At 33.7% G+C, this 17,001-nt stretch overlaps 1 protein-coding gene across 2 annotated transcripts in view; it reads left to right on the top strand.

Moving 5' to 3' along the window:
* Positions 1-13,641, top strand: part of LMBRD2 (LMBR1 domain containing 2) — a 55,028-nt gene extending 41,387 nt beyond the window's left edge. The window contains exons 14-19 of one of the 2 annotated variants that reach the window (XM_069555876.1): positions 961-1,064; positions 2,246-2,292; positions 3,569-3,674; positions 6,682-6,811; positions 7,714-8,712; positions 13,285-13,641. In XM_069555876.1, the coding sequence (XP_069411977.1) occupies positions 961-1,064; positions 2,246-2,292; positions 3,569-3,674; positions 6,682-6,811; positions 7,714-7,798 (472 nt within the window). In that variant the 3' untranslated portion in view covers positions 7,799-8,712; positions 13,285-13,641. The remainder of the gene's footprint in view (positions 1-960; positions 1,065-2,245; positions 2,293-3,568; positions 3,675-6,681; positions 6,812-7,713; positions 8,713-13,284) is intronic. The other variant, XM_069555878.1, reaches the window with a different exon arrangement.
* The last annotated feature ends 3,360 nt before the right edge of the window (positions 13,642-17,001 follow it).

Raw genomic sequence — 17,001 nt, forward strand, 5'->3', positions numbered from 1 at the left:
GCTTCACTGTTATCTCTTCTTCCTAACACACATGCATACACACACACACACACACACACACACACACACTCCTCCCTTTCTTTTTCCTCTGTCTGCCTTTCTTCATGTATGGTGTTCAGAATTCTGCCATTAAAAGTCATTAGTGAAAAAGTTTGAAAACTAAGGTAGTAAAAAGAACTTGGTCTTTGTTTTGTTTTAGGTTTAAATCCTCAGCTCTAAAATTTATTAATTGGTCTTTAGCAAAGTATTTAATGCCCTTTGCTTCTGTTCCTTTATCTATAAAGTAATATTTATCTCTTAGAGTTATAGTAAGAATTAATTAAGAGTATCTGTAAACTATCTGATACATAATAGTAGTTTAACAGATATTAATCCTTCCTTCCTTATGTACCATAGTTTTGAAGTATTCCTGTCCTGCACAACAATGAGGTTTAAAGTAAAAACCAGATAAGATATTAATGATAGCCCCCCGATAAGCTATAGTAATCAATTCTGAATTTATAGTAACACTGTTTTGAATAGAATTGACTAGTTCTCAGGATTAAAAAAATAGAACATGAAAATCAGTTTGCATAATTAAGACTTTCTAAGCCAAGAATGTTCTGCACTTGTAAATACTGGTTGTATATGTGTATTAAAATTGCTGTTTGAATATAAGAAAAGAATAAATTGCTTTTGTATTATAGCTATTGCTTAGCATCCTGGTATAATAATCTTCTGAAAGTATGCTGTGGCCTGACTTAATTTGTGTCTGTAAGAAGTCGGGCTTTGGTGCATACCCTAGTCAGTGGAGTAGTGGGCATTTAAGTTTCTTAGAAAGGGAAATAAGTACTTCTTGAAGAAAGACAGATGTAGCGCTGTATAACTTGACATGATAACTAGAAATACAACAGAGGCTTCTAATTTAAACATTAACAGTATGAAATAATGCTTATCTTTTTGAAAATCTACTTTTATTAGCTTGGGAACTCGTTGTTTGAATCTACTTGGTTTCCAGCAGTTCATGGGAGATAATGATATGACATCAGACTTGGTTGATGAAGGAAAAGAATTAATCAGACGAGGTAAGATTTGTCTTTTAAAATAAATGAAGAGAAAGTACTGATTCAAAATACAAAATTAATGTTTGTATGATTTGAAACTTCTATCTTAAAAAATTACAAATTAATGTGTTTTAGTAAAATTCTATGGAAAGCCTTCATAGCAAAAAAATTTGGTAACATACATGATTATTTCATCTGTCTTTAAGAAATTCTGTAGCAGAGATTATTAATATGTCTGCAACTAAATAATACCCTTGTTTAGTATTGGAGTGATTTTCTTGTTTTCTTTGAAATAGATTTGTCAAATTGAATACAATATAAAACTCATTAAAGAATCACCATTAGTTTAATGCTGCATAGTTTTTCATTCAAACCAAGGCTGGTTTTTAGAATGTAGTGATCATTAACAGCCTGTTAGAATGCATTGTGCTCTACTGGAATCTAATCTCAAAACTGAGTGTATCAAATTTCTTGATGTTCAAGTGATGGTAGAATAGGGAGGAAAAGAAGAACAAAACTTGAGTTTTGAGACATTGGTTTTTAGGCATTCTTCCTAGTTGAGCATGGGGTTCTTTATGATCTTATTTAAACATAAACCCCAAATGTATTATGGCTCTAAAATATGCTAGTCTAGCCTTCACATGCTCTCATAGGAACGTGGTGTCTAGTTAATGTAATAGTTCTTCTGCTGTTTGCATTAATCAGACTTCATCTGGAGTATCATATCCAGTCCTGGATAAGATTTTCAAGAGTAGGACTGATAAGTCAGAAAGAATCTAGAGGAGGGTAGGCAGAATGATGAGTGTGTCAGGTATATCTTATGGGAAAAATCCACTGAGTATATAGCCAGAAGAGAGTAATGGAAAAAAAAATCTTATGCAGAAGAAGTATGAATTTAATTTAGAAGACAAAACAAAGAAAAAGAGAAGCTGCCTAGAAGCAAATTTCAAGTCACCATGGGGAGAAGTTCTTCCTCACTGAAACTGTTTAGATAGAGCCTAAGAGCGATCTCCAGCAGAAGTTGGGAAGGTATTCTCTACGGAGTTAGGTGACCTCTCTGGTTCTTTCCAACAATAACCTATTACCTTTGACTTTGTAGTAATTTAAAGGAAATTGGTCATAGCCTGATACCTTTACTTCAGTTACTCTACATCTAATTAAACCATATTGTACCAAATTTGAGACCACTTTTCTGTCTCTAGAGAAGAGAAAAAGGCAACGGCAAGAAGAAGGTGAAAATAGAAGAAGGGTAAGTATAGTACTTACTAACTTGCTATAACCTAAAGATTAATGTGAACTATCATAAGAATCTAATTGATTTTGGCTGAAAACTTTGGGACAATGACATAGGATGTATTTTTACAGAAAGGCGATTTTAATAGTTTCAGAGATACATGCTAGGAATTCTGTCAGACCTGTTCTAAAAAGTCATTAGTAATAAATTACTTCATGTCCAACATCTAACAGTTTCTTGCCTAAGCTAGGGGCAGTAAATATTTATTGAATAAGTGAATAAATTCATGCAGTCTTGCTGTTGAAGTAATTTTGATTGCTTGAAAAATGTGCTTTTTTGTTTTATGACATTAATTTTATTCCTCTTTAATTTTTCTTTAGTCCTTTGTTTGCTAAGGCAAACTAGCTTCCTAGAGAATTGAAAAGGCAAAAATTGAGAAAAGTCTAGTCATAGTCACTACAAATTTTCAATACCTGAGTGTGTCCCTACTGGAGAAGTGAAGACTCAGGAGACATGATAGTTGTCTTTGTGTATTTTAGTGTATGTCATGGAAAGGGAGACTTGTTCTTTATTTCAGAAGGCATAACTAGCACCAAAGAGTGGAATAGAGTTCACCTCTATGTGAAAACTCAGAGTTTACCAAAATTGGAACAGGATGATCAAACACAGAATTTTTCATGTCTTCTAATAAGAGAGCCAAATAGCATCTGGCATGGCTATTTTAGAGTGAAACTCTGCACTGCATGGGTTCCTTTCAATTCTAAGAATTTAATGAGTAGAATCCCAGTTTATAAGATTTTAGTGCAGTTAAGACACAATGCCACGTGAGTCATTACCTAAGTATGTTTATCTACAGCATTAATTTTGCTATCAAAAATGACTTTTTGAGTCTCTATGATTTGTAGAATCGTATTTGGGTAGAATAAAAGTTTATTAACATCTTATTAATTATTTTGAGTTTCATAATCCTTCCATGGTCAAGATAACCTTACTGTAGTTATATTATTTTGACATTTTAGATGGAAGTCAATTACTTAAAATAATCATAGCTAGCAAAAATGTCTATAAATGTCTGCAAGTTAAGTTTGATGACTATTAAAATCATTTATAAATAAAGGAAATTATCTATGATTTCTAAAGGTACTGTGCTAATTATATTGATTATCTGACAAATTCCTGATGAAAAAGAATTAATTATATTACTCTACGTATATAATCTAAATCTGTTATCTATGTTGAATTATTTTCTGACTGTGTGTTCTCATGTTATATGTTCGTGTTTCTTTTCTAGGAATGGAAAGAGCGTTATGGACACAGTAGAGAAGATTCCACTAGAAACAGAAATGTTCATATTGACCCAAAAGAATCAAACTTCTCAGAAATGAGTACCAACCGATGTAAGTAGTTTATTATCTAGTTCTCTTAAGAAATTTTCTTCTTATTCTTGCTTGTATAGAGACTGAGAAAATGCCTTTATAGAACAATAAGTGAGGTTCTGCAGTAACTTTCCTTTTTTCATCCCTCAGTATATGGGAGGAAGAGGAAAGTCAAATGTGCATTAGGTAGGAGAAGGAGACCTCTGGGACATCAGATGAATAGTTGTCATTATACTATCTAAACAATAGTACGTATCCCAGGCATATTTTTGGCAAGTATCGGTTTCTATTAACCTAGATGTTTTTCAGGCTATTTGGTCATTTTTATGATAAATTACTGACTGACTCTTATGTGTCAGGTACTTTCCCAGGAGTATGAAGAAGACAGTTTCCATCCTTGGTTTGCCCTTACTTGAATGATGAACTGATACCAGGCAGAAGACATTGGCCAGTGGGTTGAGTCAGGAAGCCTCCCCACATTCTTGATTTTGTCATAGGCTTCTGGGAGGGTGACGAGAGACCTATTTGTGTGCAGGTCCAGCACTGAGTAGAAGGCAGAGGAGAGATGCAGAGATGTTGAGAGAGTGTAAGACTGCACACATGATGCTGAAGGACTCAGCTCAAGGGAGGAAAAAGAATTCTTCGTTGGGAAAGGATTTCTGTTATAAAGAAATACAATTTAGGAATGAGTAGTACTTAGCCAGTTGAAGGGGTTTTTAGGCAGAACAAAGAATGAGCAACATGAGAGAACTTTTGGGGAAATGTAGATTTTCCTCTATGACTAGAACTTGAAGTATGAGAAGCTTGATGAGAGGAAAGCCTACAGAGATGGTTGGGAAATGTGTTATCACACTGAGAAGTTTGGATTTTATCCCAAAGGTAAGATTTCAGTATGGAAAGAAGCATGCTCAGATTTTTGGGTTAGAAAGATGAATTTGATATCTATATAAAGTATTATTTCCAGGGAAGTGAGACACAACCCAGTTTAGTGTCTGTTCTAGTAATGCAGTCAGAAAATGATGAGGGCCTTAATACACAGTATGTGTTTTATGGAAGAAATCAATACAACATTGTAAAGCCATTATCCTCCAATTAAAGATAAATTAAAAAACAAAAAAATGATAAGGGCTTAAGATAAGCATCCTTGAGATAACCCTGGAGATAAAGAAGCGAGGATGTGTTTGGATGAGATTTAGCCTAAAAGAAATAAGAGAAAGCTGAAGTTTCAGTTAAAGCTAGGAAATAGAGGGATAATTCTACAAAGATATTTGGAAGCTTATCTTGGATTTGGACTTAACAGAATGCAGAGATCTGGGGGATATAGGAGAATGGTTAAGAGGAAACACAAAACTTTGGGATGAAGAGTTAGAACCTGGCATGTGGGAGGCAACCAGTATTTGCTGAATGAATAAGAGAAACAGTGGAGGAGGGCAGAGTCCAAGATGACAACAATGTAAGGTAAGAGAGATTTGGCTTGCCTTAAATTTTCAAAAAGAGCTGTGTCATGGTTTGTTTTGAAGCTGTTGAGCTGCTCAAAATAACACTGTGAAAATTTTTTTATGGAGAAAACATCATTCATATAGAGAAAGGAAAGTTAGTTTTCTAGATCTGTGCTGACCAAGGTGGTAACCATTAGCCACATATGACTGTTTAGCATTTGCAGGGTAGCTGGTGCCCCATATTGAAATGATAATATTTTGGATATATTGGGTTAAATATGTTAAAATTAATTTCAACTATTTCTTTTTACTTTTTAAATGTATTTACTAGTAAAAAGTAAATACAGGGCTTACAATTTATTTCTGTTGGACATTGAGTGAGTGAGTGAAGTCGCTCAGTCGTGTCTGACTCTTTGAGACCCCATGGACTGTAGCCTACCATGCTCCTCTGTCCATGGGATTTTCCAGGTAATAGTACTGGAGTGGATTGCCAGTCTAGGGGCTGCTACATCTCATTTCTCAGCTACAATTTTAAGGTGCAATCAACTCAAACTCTCCAAGAAAGGACTAAATCTTTTTTTCCATGGGGCAAGAATTCAGGGAAGCAATGTCTAACCCTGAATTCTAACCCCATGGAAAAAAAGAGTTAGTCCTTTCTTGGAGAGTTTGAATTGATTGCACCTTAAAATCGTAGCTGAGAAATGAAATGTAGCAGCCCCTGGATTCACTATGAAACCAGCTGAAACTTATTTAGTTGTAAACAGTTTCACTGTTACGATTGCTGTTGTTGTTCACTCGCTAAGTTGTGTCTGACTCTTTGCAAACCCATTCACTGCAGCACACCAGGCTTCCCAGTTCTTCACAATCTCCCAGAGTATGCTCAAACTCATGTCCATTGACTCTGATGCCATCCAACAATGTCATCATCTGTCATCCCCTTATCCTGTTGCCCTCAATCTTTCCCAGCATCAGGATCTTTTCCAGTGAATCAGCTTTTTGAATCAGGTGACCAAAGTACTGAAGGTTCGGCTTCAGCACCAGTCCTTCCAATGAATATTCAGGGTTGATTTCCTTTAGGACTGACTTGCTGTCCAAGGAACTCTCAAGAGTCTTCTCCAACATCATAGTTCAAAAGGATCAATTCTTCAGCTCTCAGCCTTCTTTATAGCCCAACTCTCACATCATACCTGACTACTAGAAAAACCATAGCTTTGACTATGTGGACCTTTGTCAGAAAAATGATGTCTCTTCTTTTTAATATACTGTATAGGTTTTTCATAGCTATTCTTCCAAGGAGCAAGCGTTTTTAATTTTGTGGCTGCAGTCACCATCTGTGTTGAAGTTAAATACTAATTCTGTTGTTGTAGCTGCTTCTGAGCTTAGACTACATACAAGGGAGAACTCTTCTTTCTTATTTTCTATCATACTATTAATCACTTTAATATAATTTTAAGATAACCATGTAGTTATCCTTTCTTAATGTCTTCACAGTGAAAATTCAGATCCTTTATAATCTTGACTTTCTGTGTGTCCGTAGACTGTGACCCATAAAGACAATAGAAAGTGCAAATATTTTTCTTCTTTTGCAGCAACATCTAAATATACCAGGGCTAATAACAGGACTGAAAGGGATCGAATAGAACTTCTTCAGGATGCGGAACCTTTGGATTTTAATGCAGAAACGTTCACTGATGACCCTCTTGAATCTGAATCAGGAAGGTAAGTTCCAGTTTGTCCTTTTGACTCCAGTATTCCTCTAAAAATTTGATAAGATTCTGACTTGACAAGATAAAAATAAGGAAAATATTCATCTTTATTGCTAATGTAAAACGTATTAAGCAACATTTGATACCTTTTAACACCTGCTAATCTTTTATATTTTAAAAATTATATCATCCAGTGGTAGTAATTGAAATAAGTACTTTCATAAATTATTACTAGTAGTATGATAAATAACAAAGAATTGAAATCATTCAGTAGAATCTTAACAATATTTATATTCCTATTTCTGACAATTCCATTTATGAAATCCATCATATTTGGCAATAGTTACATAGATATGACTGGGTGGCACTGTATTCTGTGCACTTTAACAACAGTAACCGTGTTTTATGGCTGTAAGTCCAATTGGAATTGAATCTAGAGAGGCTCAGTAACTTACCCAGGGTCACACAACTTTTAAGTAACAAAATCAGGCATTTAAACCCCAGGACTCTGGCTTCAGAGTCTGTGCTTTTAGCTATTATACCAAGTAGAAACAATTAAACAAAAGCAAAACATCATGGGCATGAAGATATTTGCTTATAAATAGCAAGAGGAATATTCTGTTTATATTCAACAATATAGAGTAGGTATTAAATCCAAAATCCATGATGTGTTTTATATCTCTCTTCTCCTTTCTTTTTAACATCTCTCATCCTGCCATATGTGTCATATCATAGGCTGTAAAACAGTTGTTGGTTGATTTATAATTATAGGTAAATCTCTTTGGGATAATATCCTCAGAGAATAAGTTTCTGATTTCAGCTACTGAGTAGATTTTACAGTTCTTAAAAATTATGTACCCACTTCCTTTTAATGTGTCCTTGTTTTTCTCTCCTTCTTTATTTTTGATGCCTCAGATCATTTCTTTATCCACCTTTCAGGTATCAGCCTGGTGGACGATACCTCTCAATGTCTCGCAGCAGAATATTTGATGATGTTTAAAGTCTGTAGGAATTTACGGAGTAGCTAACCAAGATCAACGAACAAGTTCAGTCTTTATGAACATCCATATGCTCTAGAATTAACTACTGAACTCCCAGTGAAAAGTGTCAGGATAAAAAAGGCACGAAAAATCAATCAGATCTTAGTGATAATGGCTTATTATTCATTGAATATCATCCTTATTTCTAATAGGATTTGTTGCATACCATTCCTGAAATGTCTGTCTTAGAAGTACAGTTACAATGGAAGGATTTAATTCATGATAAAGATCAGTATATGTTGAAAACATGTAGTTCAGTTTGTTTCAGATTAATTTTTTCAGGAAAAATTGTTTTAAAAGTTCAAGGAAGCCATAGTTATAACTGAATAATATTATAGTTTTATTATTGTGATTTACATATTCTTTCTAAAAAATATGTTGATCCTTTATTTCCCAAAGAGATGGAGACCTCAATAATAATCATATTTACAAAACCCATGTCTTAAAACAAGGCTTACTTACCAGACATAACTGAATGTAGAAAGCCCTTTTTCAACACTGTATGCAGATTAGTTAGGTTTTTGCATGTATTTAAGACTATACTACAACTGATAGTGTTTGTGTCTTCAGCATGTGTACTTTAATCAGGTGGTGAATTATTCTTTCCGTCTTCGGTAGTAACTGGAAGTTGTCTTATGCTTTTGGTATGGCTTTGTAAAAGATGTTCATTTCAGAGAGGAGTGTTCACCTTTACCATTTAGCATAGTGATTTAAGTGTTGATCATTCCATTCAAGGAGAGTCATAATTTTTAATGATAAATAGTGAGGTTTTGGTGGCTCAGACAGTAAAGCGTCTGCCTACAATGCGAGAGACCCGGGTTCGATCCCTGGGTCAGGAACATCCCCCTGGAGAAGGAAATGGCAACCCACTCCAGTACTCTTGCCTGGAAATCCCATGGATGGAGGAGCCTGGTCGGCTACAGTCCATGGAGTCACAAAGAGTTGGACACGACTGAGCGACTTCCCTTTAACAGCCAAAGAGTCCCACAAAATTCTCAACTGTTAAAAGGTGCCTGTTTATTCCTTTTGAAAAAGAATATCTGGTTATTCAAAGATAAAAAGTGAGTTCATTTACTGTTACTACTCACACTTAAATTGTGATTTATAGAATACTACTTTAGAGTGGAGATATGTAAGAACTTGTTGCTTAAACATGTTATCATTTTAAATTGAGTTTTTAAAATTTTGTTTAAGCCAAAGTTAGGTATTACATTTTAAATCATCAGTGTTTTATGCACAGTGACTATAGTTCAGCACAACATTTTGCAAAAAGAGTTGTTTATGTCCCTGAAATATTTGCAACTCTTTGAGAATCCATACCATGGATTTACCCAGTGGTGACTGGGCCACCCCACCACCGTCTTAGTTTCACCTGTTATCCTTTTAGTAGTGCTCATTTTCACTCTTAAGTATTCCAGTTTGAGGATGAATTATATAGTCACCTGACAATTTGATTATATGTTTCTTGAAGGTCATTTTTCCCTGAATCATAATTTTAAATGTTTTATTTCCCTCTTTTCTTAATGTTATCACATAAATACGTTAGAAGCCATAGTTTTAGGTAGATACTGAAAGGATAGTGTATCATCTTAGTTATTGCATTTTCTTAAATTTTTATGATTTTTTTAAGATTAGATCCCCTTTAAAATAATTATCAGTTAATAGATTTTCCTCTCAATCAAAATTATATAGACTACCCCTTTAAGAAGACAGACACACAGCCTTTTATTGTGAAGCGTGGTCAGAGAGCAATAGTCCAGGAGCAGAGATAATTTAACACTGTAATTTCATGACTGACCATTGAAACCTTGGGCAAATCATGTAACCTTTCTGTGCCTCAGTTTCTTCATTTTCAAAATGAAGAGGATACTTGCTATTTACCTACTGATCTACCTCACAAAGCAATTGTGAGGGTATTGAGTTGATGTTTATATAGTGGCATTTAAAAAGACAAAATAAGTTGTTAGCTATGCTGGTTTTCCACACAAGTGGTATTTGAAGATATTAGATAGGAAATAGATCACCCCAGAAAGTGGTCCAGTTTCTTATTATTACAGAGAAGCTTACAAGTTCCCAAAGCAAAAACTCTTTCTGGAATAAGTAATCAAAATCCTGTGAAAATAATATTGTTTTATTATTTAGTCTTTGAGTTTACTTTGGAATATGTTCCTTAAGTATAATGTTGTTTTTCATAGGTTTTATCATGAAACTCAGATGCTATTGTAGAAGTAGAAGCAGAAAAAGAGAAGAAATGATCCAGTTACTTTTATAATTTATAATACTCTAAGATATGTTGATAGAAATATGTAAAAGATGTACTACTTTATTTATTATTAATTTTTAAAATTAATATAATAATTGGAGTATATGTAATACTTCTATAAAATAGTATAGATCCCCTTTATGACTTTTGAGTTATTTCCAAAATAATTTTGGTTGTTTAAGTGATCCAGAGTATTCAATTGTTTAGGCAGAATTTATGTTACAGGATTTCATATTTGATCATATAGGAAGATTACCTGGCTGGGTAATTTTGTGTTTAGAAGTTAATTATTTAATCCCTGAAGTCTTAAGAGTTTATTGCTGGGGAACTAAGTTAATATTTGTTAGGCAACTTTGTAAAAACTGTAATATGAACAAAAGTTTTCTGTTTTGAAAATCTTAACTAAAACGACATCTACTGCAAAACATTACTACTAAATTCATATACTTTACATGCAAAGTACATTTCTTGAAGAATTACTTCTGACAATTCCCTTTTGAGTGTTTCTTATATTGTAATAGATTCCTAGTTAAACTTTCTAAATTATTTTTCTAAATAATTATTAGAATATTCAGTAAGCCAGTGTTCAGTAAGCCATTGCAGAAAATAACAAGTAATCTATTAATTTCATGGATCTGTAAGTTGCTATTAACTTTTGTTATTACATCAATAATTTATTATTATTAGAACATTTTTTAAAAAATCATTATTAAAATAAGACTAATTATTAGAATTTGTTTTCTTACCAAATGAACAGAGGCTTTGGAATAATTTTATTATATTAGAGGCCCTCATTTCACAAGAGTCATAAGAACTAAATAAGAACTTTCAAGGGTTTTCAATTTATAAAGAATAGATCAGAGGATTGGACAATCAAAATTTTTTAAAATATTGCTGCCAATTTGTTTTTGGACACTACTCTTTGATTAGATGATCAGTTCTTAAATGTATGCTGCTTGTATACCCAAATGAAATTAGATGTGGATAGGAAAGTCAGTGTGTGTTTTTTAAAGTATATTTTAGAATATTAATGAAGGCATTCATTGACATACAGCAGCAAACCTCATTTTTGTATATGTGTAGTAGATTTAGAGAATGTTCTTGATTTTTATGTAGATTACTGTTTTAAAGGAAAAATAAACTCTCCATAATTTTAATTCACACTGTTCAGTAATGTGAGTTTTATATTTGTGATTTGTGTGGGCCATGCCTGAAAATCACAAGGATAAATATATTTGCACTAAGAGGCAGAACATATCCCTGAGAAATCTTAACATACTTGAATCTCCAAAGTGTAATGGATCATATTTATTAATTCCTAAATGTTAATAAGTAAATGATTCTAGACTTTTATCTTTCCTTTCTTTTCTCCCTTCCTCCTTTCATGCCTTTTATATCTTCTTTCCTCTCTGAAGCCTGTCTTTATAGTATAGCTTATAATGAGCTGACATATTTTTCTTCCGTTTGTTTGGTGTATACAGTTGTTTTTGATGGTCAGTACACTCAAAAGGTAGTAGTTCTGACTACAGATCCCACTACTTGAATAGCAGTATTGCACTTAAAGTAGTACAACAGATTTTGCTAGACAACTAAGCAACATCTAGATGTAAATATGAGGGATGCTAGCTCACTGTGTTGTCTTTTTCGCCACTAAGTAGGACACTTCAGTAAAATGAAATATTCTCAGTGTAAATGTTTTAACATAAAATTATATTTCTAAAAACAGTGATTATTAAAAACAAGCAAACAAACCCCAAACATTAAAAGACTTGAGACCTCATTTTATGAAAAGGAGTTTGTAAACAACATACATCATTGTCAAAGTTTTCATTAGAAGAGGTTTGAAACAATGTAAGAGTGTTACAGGGAGCCTTCTGAAATATTAATGCCTGTTGTGTGGGTTACTTCTTTTCAGTTCAATGACTTATTTTTCTGCTCAGAGACCTGGAAGGCTAGGCAGTGTTATTCCCTTTACTAACTCCTGGAAACCAGGTTCTGTGAGTCATCTCTACCGGCAGAGCAGCTATTAGCCCTGCCCCATCCCCAGTCCTATTGCAGTGCGAACATACCCACACCCCTAATTCCTTTTCTGTTCAGCTTGGTTTTCCTAACATTTTATATCCATTGTGGTAGATTGAAGCCTCATCGAAGTTTTAAATTTGTTAATGAAACAAGAATAATGGCATGTTCCTCTTCTCATAGATATCCTAAAAGACTTTTGTTTTTAACACATTCCCTGGAGAGAATTTACCTTTTTTCTATGAAAATCTTTTCTTTTGTGATTATCCTGATCTCACATCATTTTGCAAAAGGAGATTTTTACTGTACTTAGTGCAAAAGAGTAGAAAGAATGGTTTACTGTGGCAGACATATATAAAATAAAGTCATAATTTGTTAACCTGACTGTACAACACCATTTTGAGTTGGTATTATTGACACAAATCTTATCAGTCTAGTCACTTAGAGCTGTATTTCTCAAAAGAATGCTGGCTAGCATCTTCCCTACTTAGTACACCAAATTGTAGGGGAGAGACTATGTATTTTTTTTTTTTAAGCAATCCAATGGATTTGTTTTTGTCCATATTTTGTAAACAACTTGAAGAACTTTTCTCATTTCGAAGATAGAGAACACGTGGACCTGTCTTTTAAATAATTGTAATCTAATATATATATTTATAAATTATAGCATTGGAAAAAGAGCTCTAATAATGATGTTGTTACTTCTTGGTATTTAATTTTTATAAAATGTTTTTGTAAGTAACTAATTGTAGTATTGCTTTTAAGTAGTTTAAAAATCTTTCTCAAATAAGTTCTGCCCAGGACTTATTTCCTTGGGTCAATATTCTAAAGTTCAGTAGTCTAGTATGAGTTTGAAATATTCCTACATCTCTTCAGTATCTTTTTATATATACCAGTACTCAAGCAAAGTATACCAAAAGCCTAAGTTCTGTGTTGCATTAATAAAGTACTTGTTACTTATCTTATTCAGTGGATTAGGTGAAGTAGAGAGTAAGTCTTTTCAAATGTGCATCTGATCATAAATTTCAAAATGTTTATTATGTTCATTTTTGGTGCATGATGCCAAATTTATCTTTAATCAGCCACTACTACCTGATTGTTGTTTAGTTGCTATTAATAAGTTGTGTCTGACTTTTTGCAACTCCATGGACTGTAGCCTACCAGGTTCCTCTGTCCATGGAGTTCTCCAGGTAAGAATACTACCTGGTATGTAATGGCAAATGTTTCCCTTTCTGATCAATGGGTTGTAGATATAACTATTTTTCTCTGCAGATTCTCACTAAATAGGTATTTGAAAAAAACCCTGCAAAGTGCTACCTGTAATTAAGTTAGCATCTTTGGCCTTATCTATGCATAATGTTCTCTCAATTTGGTTTTGACAGACTCATGGACTTGGATTTGCTTTGTAGTATTTTAACTTATTGTAATGTCATGGATTTTTTGAGATGTTTATTTGATTAGCTGTTAAAATATAGGAAATCATGTAGCTTTGCATGAAATAAAGTACATTTCTACAAGTTACTAAGAACTTTGCTGGTCATTTATGTGTTTTCCTTCAACCATCTTTGAGATTATACTCTTTTTAGTAAACTAAGACTTTTTTGTTCCTTTCAAATTATTAACAGGTATCACAAAAGAAATGTTTTAAGATAAATAACTAAATACCTATACTTTAGGCTCCACCTTGCTTCCTTCAATGAAGTTGAAAACAGGAAAATCAATGAAACCAAATACTGAGTGTTTGAGAAGATCAATAAAATTGATGAAACCCTAGCCAGGCTGACAAAGAAAATAGAGAATTGCTTTTCCATACACAAAAAATAACAATGGAAATTTGAGATTAAAAACAACATCATTTGCATCCATTCTGGTTAATAGAGTAAGAAGAAAAGGAAATAAAATAAAGAAATAAAGAAAAGGAAATAAAAGATATGCAGTTTTGGAAGTAAGAAATAAAACTGTGTTTGTGTGCAAATCATATGACCATCTATGTAGCAGTCTAAAAGAACTGGCTAAAAAAATGAAAACAAAAAACAACAACCGCAAAAAAACCTAGAATGAGTACATGATTATAGCAAATTTGCAGGATATAAGGCTAATATAAAAAAGTGAGTCCTTTTCCCTTTTACCAGCAATGGAAGAGTAGAATTCAAAATTAAAGATAATACCATTTACATTAACATCCCCTAAAATGAAATACTTAGGTAATAAATTTAATAAAATATATCTAAGATCTATATGAAGAAAACTACAAACTACCGATGAAAGAAATCAAAGAACAGAATAAACAGAGATTCCATAATGAGCAGGAAGGCAGGAAGACCTAATATTTACAGGATATCACTTCTTCCCAAACTGACCTATTGATTCAGTGTAATCCCAGTTAAAGCCCCAATAAGTTATTTTATGGATATTAACAGACTGATTCTAAAGTTTATATGGAGAGGCAAAAGACCCAAAAGAGTCAACACAAAACTGAAGGAGAACAAAGTTGGAGTACTGACACTAGCCAATTTCAAGACTTCCAATAAAGCTACAATTATCAAGACATTGTGAGATTGGTGAAAGAATAGACAAGTAGACAATGAAAGAGCACAAAGAGCAGAAGTACACCCACATAAATATAGTCAATTGATCTTTGACAAAAGGACAAAGGCGATTCAGTGGAGAAAGGAGTCTTTAACAAATGATGCTGGAACACTGGACATCCAAATGCAAAAATAGTCTAGATACTAACTTTACACCTTTTACAAAAGTTAACAAAATGGTTCATAAACCTGAAACACAAAACTTCTAGAAGATAACATAGGGGGAAACATGGGCTTGGCAGACAATATATATATCACACAAAAATGTGGGTATATATATATGTACCCAGAGATATGTACAGGAATGAGATTATTCATATAATTTCAACCATAGATAATTCAGTCAACAGAATAGGTTCATTTATTCAACATGATGGATATGTGCATGAATAAGTGGAAGTGATTAATTATTAATACAACTGTGTAACAACATGGATGAAGCAAAGATATGGAGCCAAACAAGTCAGACATGAAAATTATAGTGTGATTCTGCTTATATGAAGTTCAAAAAAAGATTAAGTTGTAGAGTTAAAAAATGAATGCTTTGTAGTAAAATCATAAAGAATAAAAAACAAGAAATTACCATACATATCAGGCTATTGCTTACCTTTAAAGAAAAGGAAGGGATTAGTGACTATGATAAGCACAAGATTGCTACCTGTGTTCGCTTTCTTGGGTGGTGGTTTTACAGGTATCCACTTGGTGGTAATGAATTGCTAAACAGTACATGCATCTGGTCCCATCACTTCATGGGAAATAGATGGGGAAACAGTGTCAGACTTTATTTTGGGGGGCTCCAAAATCACTGCAGATGGTGACTGCAGCCATGAAATGAAAAGACGCTTACTCCTTGGAAGGAAAGTTATGACCAACCTAGATAGCATATTCAAAAGCAGAGACATTACTTTGCCAACAAAGGTCCATCTAGTCAAGGCTATGGTTTTTCCTGTGATCATGTATGCATGTGAGAGTTGGACTGTGAAGAAAGCTGAGCACCAAAGAATTGATGCTTTTGAAGTGTGGTGTTGGAGAAGACCCTTGAGAGTCCCTTGGACTGCAAGGAGGTCCAACCAGTCCATTCTGAAGGAGATCAGCCCTGGGATTTCTTTGGAAGGAATGATGCTAAAGCTGAAGCTCCAGTACTTTGGCCACCTCATGTGAAGAGTTGACTCATTGTAAAAGACCCTGATGCTGGGAGGGATTGAGGGCAGGCGGATAAGGGAATGACAGGATGAGATGGCTGGATGGCATCACCGACTCAATGGACATGAGTTTGAGTGAACTCTGGGAGATGGTGATGGACAGGGAGGCCTGGAGTGCTGCGATTCATGGGGTCGCAAGGAGTCGGACATGACTGAGCCACTGAACTGATCATGCTTTATGTGTGCTTTGCTATGTGTACATCTTGTTTTATAATGAAGTTTAAAAATATAGAGATTTAAATTACATAGCCTAAAAGTTGGGCCTGGAAGAAACTGCGTTATATAGTGTTCCAAGGTCATGATAATATTCAGGAGGAGTAAAGATGTTGCTTTAAGCTAGATTTTCAATTGAGGATGCATGCTACAGTCTTCTTTGGTGATCATTAAAAGAACAGAAATAAGATATAGCAACAAATAAAGGAAAAATTAAGCGACAAAATTTTTAACTCAAAACAGCAAAAGAACAGAACTACCCAAGACTGGAACTTTTTGTTTAGAAATGCATACATAGTTGAGAAAACTATAAGTAAAGTCATGGGAAGTGATTTAGTATAGAAATCAGAGTGTGCCTCTGATAGGGATGAACATTCAAAGGTATCACTCAGAGAGTCTCTGGGTTACTATGGGCAATGTTTTGTTCCTTATATGTGGGCATTTTGTACAAGCATTTTTCTATTTATACTTATATACTATACATTTATATTTTATGCACTTTTCTGAATATGTCTATATTTCAAACCAGAAGTTTTCTGAAAAGAAAAATCTGTAAATCACATTAATAATCAAGAGTAAAATCACATCTCAAATAGTTGCATAAAATATTTTTATATAATCAACACATATTAAAGTTATATTTTTAAAAAAGCATTTTTTTCTGATAATGCATATCTGCATGCGTACATAGAGACATGTATATGTGTAAGAACCTAAAACTACTGCAAAACAATCTTGGGAAAGAACAGAGCTGGAGGAATTATGCTCCCTGACTTCAGACTGTGCTACAAAGTTACAGTAATGAAAGCAGTATGGTACTGGCACAAAAGCAGACATAGATACAGTGGAAAAGAATATTTAGCTCAGAAATAAACCCA

The sequence above is a fragment of the Ovis canadensis genome, chromosome 16 (assembly GCF_042477335.2).
Source record: "Ovis canadensis isolate MfBH-ARS-UI-01 breed Bighorn chromosome 16, ARS-UI_OviCan_v2, whole genome shotgun sequence".
Classification (NCBI taxonomy): domain Eukaryota; kingdom Metazoa; phylum Chordata; class Mammalia; order Artiodactyla; family Bovidae; genus Ovis; species Ovis canadensis.